The sequence below is a fragment of the Tamandua tetradactyla genome, chromosome 16 (assembly GCF_023851605.1).
Source record: "Tamandua tetradactyla isolate mTamTet1 chromosome 16, mTamTet1.pri, whole genome shotgun sequence".
In the NCBI taxonomy this organism is placed as follows: domain Eukaryota; kingdom Metazoa; phylum Chordata; class Mammalia; order Pilosa; family Myrmecophagidae; genus Tamandua; species Tamandua tetradactyla.
This window is the reverse complement of record NC_135342.1, coordinates 6,968,863-6,974,729: the sequence shown is the minus strand read 5'-3', so window position 1 is coordinate 6,974,729 and position 5,867 is coordinate 6,968,863. Positions and strand designations below refer to the sequence as shown.

General features: G+C 35.2%; 1 protein-coding gene across 1 annotated transcript; it reads right to left on the bottom strand.

Annotated features, from left to right (window-relative positions):
- Positions 1 to 2,162: 2,162 nt before the first annotated feature.
- Positions 2,163 to 3,101, bottom strand: LOC143658258 (vomeronasal type-1 receptor 4-like). Its single transcript, XM_077130437.1, has one exon. The coding sequence runs from the start codon at positions 3,099 to 3,101 to the stop codon at positions 2,163 to 2,165; it is 939 nt and encodes a 312-aa protein (XP_076986552.1).
- Between the last annotated feature and the right edge of the window lie 2,766 nt (positions 3,102 to 5,867).

The following is a 5,867-nucleotide window of genomic DNA, read 5'->3' as shown; positions in this document are numbered from 1 at the left end:
GATTCCTATATTCAGTTACTGTACTTCAACTAAAGTAACCCATATGAACTGTTACAGGGCATTTTAATACAATTTTAATGAGATACATTCACACACATAGAAATCATCTGGAGTATACAATCACTGGTTCACAGATCAGCACATGGTTTTTCATACTACCCTATGATCAAATGTATAACATTTTCATTACTCCAGTAAAGAAATAAATAAAATACAAATCTTACTCCTCCCATGCTCCTTATCTTCCCACATTATTTATCCATATTGTTGGTGTGTCACATTTGTTGGAGTATTAAAATATTAGTGTTAACTATACTTCATTGTTTGCAATAAGTACATTTTTCCCATATACCCTCTATTATTAGCTCCTTATAACAGTGTCATTCATCTCCTCTAGCTCATTAAAAGTACTTTTTTTATTAATTAAAAAAATTAACTAACACAACATTTAGAAATCATTCCATTCTACATATGCAATCAGTAATTCTTAATATCATCACATAGATGTATGATCATCATTTTAAAAGTACTTTTTTATATTTGTACAGTTAATCATGGACATTGCCCACCAGAAGGTCCACTATGCTATACATTCCCATTAGACTGTATTTTAAAGCATGTTGTAACATCTAGACTAAATAAAAACAGATATAATAAGTATAAAACCTCCTGACCAAAAAACAGGAAATAGAATTCTTTCTTAAAAAATTTAAAAGCACAGAATAAGTTAAAACATTAAGAATAAGGAACAGATGAACAGTAAGGAAGAACACTTAATAAGTTGGCATACCCAACTCCCAACCTATCAATTGTCACATTAAATGTACATAGAATATTTCCTCATATTTGGGTAACATCATTGGTTAGCTATATTTAATTGGATATTTTTTAAGACAAAGAACAAAATGTTAGGATTGAAGGAGAACAATTATTGATTAATTAAACATAATTTTAAACAATTTAAACTATCACTATAATCTAAACGTGAGGTAAAATAGATATAAATGTTAAAGTAACTTGTCATTACTGTAATTAGTATCATTACATTTATTAATGTAAAATTTCTGGTATAATTCCTTGATGGGCATCAAACATTATCTCACTGATTAAACACACTTAGATACACATAGAAAATATATAAATATACGTGCATTTCTAAAAAATGGCACATACACACATATGTACATTGTAAAATATATGTCCGCGTGTATATGTCTGTATATGCTCAAATCCTTCATACACTTGAGAACTATCTATTTTGTCCTTTTTTTGTCCACAAGCCACAGCACAACAAAAAAGGAAGGAATATTACTTCACCCCCTCTTAATGGCTACTCCTCCACTTCTTCCAGCTTCAAGAAAGTCTGCACTTAATTCTTCACTTTCAGATGTGACAGTGTGTCCAGGTGGCATTCTCATATTTTATAGACATATCTGCCTGCCTTCTACAGATCTCTAAAATCCATGTACTTTTATCCCAAATATCATTTGTTTTGCACTACCAGCATTTACCTCACATTTTTAAATCAGCAAAGACATATTTTCTGCTAACCAATCTCCCACTGAAGTTGCTTCTGGCCATCTGTCCATGAGAATTTTTAAATATGATAATATCACTGAATATAATTATATTTCAAGCAATTGCCATCTCTCTAAGGATGTAATGTACAAACTTCATAGCTTGGTCCCCAATGCTTGTACTGAAACAGAAGTTCTTTTCTAGTTTCACTCAATGTTCATTATTATATGAGAATAGGTTTATTCAGATTCCTGAAGGACTCTCTCAAATTTTCCTTTCTCAAGGAACTTTACCAACAATTCCGTCCTTAGTTAATCTGAGGAGTATTTAACATCAGACTGAAAGCTGTGACCCAAATATTTCCTCTGTAATCTCAAGACTATTTGAGAACATATCTGTTTTTTATTGTCTAAATTCTGAATGACTTCACTACATGTAATATTCAAATTTCAATTATATGTGTAATGTCATGACAGTTACTTCATATTTCCATTTTCATTTACCATTTCTATTTATTGCTATATTTGGAGAGCAGAAACTCAGTGTGTTGTGCCACATGCTGCTTTACTGTGATAGCTTCATAATTGTGCTTCCACGTCTGTGAGAATGGCTGAATACATAAATGAACACTACAAAACATAGCCCTATATATTATTAATCAGATTAGGACTCTTCTTATTGCTTCCCCAGGTGAAACAGAGTCTGCATAGGCTGGCGTCTCCACCCACGAGTAGAAAGGGGCTGATGGTTGGGAAACATGCAGTGGATAGTGTAGCCATGTCAATCAGCAACCGACTGGGATTATCAAAAACAGTAAGACAAATCTGAAGGATGGAGGAGAGGGTATAAAAGAACACAAAGGTGCTTACCAGTAAAAGGACAGTTTGCGTAGCTCTGGACACAGCAGAAGACCTGAGGGAGAGGTTGAACCTGTGAATATCTTGGACCTGCTGCTGGTGACTGTGCAGGATGGAAACCATGACACTGCAGGCCCAGAGCATGAGCCCCAGACATACAGCATCAGGTAAGAATAACAATGCTGCAGAGACTAAGATCAGCACTTTCTCAGGAACTTGAAGAGCACAGTAACCAAAAACTTTTTTCTTTTTGATGGTATCATTTTTTGAACTGCCAGTCAAATAAATAGGAATAAAGATATTTACTAGCATGAAGAGGAGCCAGCACAGGGCTATGGAGAGGCTGATGTACTTGGGAGCTTTCACTTTAAGCTCTGCCCACCTGGAGTTCCTGGGGCTGATTGTGATAGCCTGGAAGATACTCAAGGAGCAAGTGCTGCCAATGGACACACCTCTGCCAACCCTGTGAAGGTAATGAAGAAATTTGCATACATAATCCCTGGGAAATTGTTTCCAATGGAAAGCTGTCATTGTCTGAGGAATTCCTCTGGTGATTAAAACTAATACATTGGCTACAATCAAGTGCTTGAGAATCAAATCTGTGGTCCTTAAACTACACCCAGTAAAATAAATGAATCGATAATGAAAAAGAGAGAAATTTCCAAAGACTCCAAATACAGTCTGGAACAAGAAAGTGATTCCTGTTGCCAAATCCCTGGAGGACATTCTGCCAGTTCCCACTGACTTTTATTTAAATGACTCAGAGTCAGAAGAGCCTGTAAGGAAATAGGAGGTTAATTATCATGTCTACTCAAATCCAATATTCTCCACTTGCCATTAAAAATATTAGAATATTAGAGTATTCAAAGTTGTTCTTTTATTAAAAGACTTTCCGGAGATAGAAATATGAAATTTAAAAAGCACTTACAATGTAGGTATCATGGCTAAAAGGGTCATACATGAGCTAATTTCTTTCTTTCTCAAAGATTTATGAAGTGGGCATTACTAGGACTTTCATGAGAAAAATTAGGAAAACGTACACGGTGAATGGCTAAGAGATTTGTCTAAATGCAGTTCCTGCTCAGGGACAAATTGGTGACTGGCCCTTTGCTGGGTTCTGTGCAAATATATTGCCTTTAACAATAGTGCTATAGGACCAGAGCTATTTAGGTGTGTTCTTCTTGTAATCTAGACAGCTATTTTTTTTTATTTTAAAGGTTGTCATTGGATTTTAGTCTCATGGCATTTTAAATTAAAATTTTGGTAGTAGCATTTTTTCCATTTACATGTAAAGGTGTAATCTATAGGCTAACATTGAATATAATAAAGATTTAGAGACCTTAATAAAATTTAGGTCCTAATAAAATGAGGATTGTCATGTGGTAACACAGGAGCTGACCTAACCTCATGAGTCCGTATGACTTTACAAATGAGAAAACGTGCCCATATTAGGATAGCAGACAAGAAGCTCATTTTTCATTTGTGTCAGTGACAAAATTACATCACCTATGAAAATAATTATTCAACAATATTATGGCTTCTCCTAAACTGAGAATCATGAAACACTAATATTATAAAAAAGGTTTTTAAGGTAGAAAATAAGTAACTGTTTGTAGGAGTTAAAAGGTTGATGTTTAACTTAAAGCTTGCAGATACAAGTCTATGAGGAAATGCAGACTTGAGCTTTCAGGATCTGGAACTTCAATAGCAGCTGAGATATGCAGATAACGAACAATGAGGTTTGGAAGAGACTTGCTTAAGGGAAATTAACATCCTAGCCTTAGAAGTACTTACTTCCTGGAACTTGTTTTTGCATTGTATAGCTTTTGCATGCAAACAACCTTTATCACCTTTCTGGCTAGTAAATGATTTTGTACTTGGCTGAAAATAAACTTGTCTGAAGACTGATGTCTCTGAATCCACTGATCCTTTTCTCTCTCTCCTTTTACTTTAACATTCTGTAGGGTCATAGCTGTGGCCAACAACTGTTTATGAATTTATTATGATGTGACAAAACTCTTATGAATGCAGAGAGATTTCCCAAAGATTTTTAAGTGATGATATGCAAAATAGAAAATATTCTAGTAGCGAATCAAAAATGTACTGTTTCAATTTATAAAAATATACATTTTAAATAGAAAGATAGACTTTTTCATTTGCTATTCTAATATTTTTAACCAGAACATGTATTTAACCCAGGAAGCTGCTGTATGGAAAACAATTTTAGTTATCTTTTCCTTAAATTGTACTTCTCTGGCTACAACAGGGAAAATAGACTCACCACAATCAACAGACCTTGAATGTTTTCAGTAGAAACATAATTACTATTTCCTTTAAGCTCGTCATATCCCAGAGTTAGAGAGACATTTGCATCCCAGTCATTTCCATTCACATACACTGTCTTTGTACAATAGGAGATGACTCCTATAGATTCACCTACTATTTATTACAAAATTAGAGTTATTTGAGGCACACCTCTTGTAATCCAGAAAATTGCTTCTATGATTCTGTAAAGTGGCTGAATGATTGATTCAATAACTACTGTCATTGAGAACCTGTTTATTATAAAGAAGTCTTTTGGTCATCTACATAAACATTCACAATCCCTCTCAGTGATGATTACATCAAATCCCATTAGGAGACATGAGAGATCTGTGTCTGGTCAGGGAAAATTCTCTCTCTTTATTAACTCAGCACAGACCTCAGGTAAGATTTGCCCTCCTTGTGTGCTTTTGGCCCTATACACAACTCAAACTCTGAAGGACACTTTTTCTGATATGATCACTTTCCTGAACTCCTGATGTACCTTCTTTTGTTAAAGACTTCACCTCTCAGACTGAAATAGAAAATACTCACTGCCTGGTTCTATCTGCTAGGATGGTGTGTTCCATGTGATGGTCATGATAGCCAGTGGAAGGGAGACAGGCAGATCCTGAGTTATGGGTTTGTGGTTCTGTGACCTCACCTCCCCACAGGACTGCAATTATCGTTTCACCTGGTGTGCTCTTGACAGTGCAGACTTGGGAGCTGAGAATATTTTTGAAAACATTTTTCTCAGTTCTTAATTAACCAAATTAATCACAAGTTTCTAGTTAGCATTACCAAAGAGAACCTTGGCATGTCTGAGAGATGCTCATCTTTTTCCAGGCTCCTGGGGCCAAGCAAAATTTTCTATGGAGGGGCTGACAAGTCCTCCTCTCTCATATGGGGACATGGGCCAAGAGCCATGTTTTTCTCTGCCCTAAGACTTTCTTCCAACCCAAAGTGAGTCCTTTCCAAATCATTGAAGCCCCTAAATGCACAGTCATTTAATTAATTACCCAGCTCATGGAATCAGAGCATCTGAGATTGATTTTCAGAGATGAGGTCAAAGGAAGAACATGATGTCTAGTATTCAATATCAGTTCATTTGAAAATCTGCATTATATGGAAATTTTGTAGGACAATATCCTTTAAAATATTGAGTACCCAAGCATGATATGAAATGTAAAT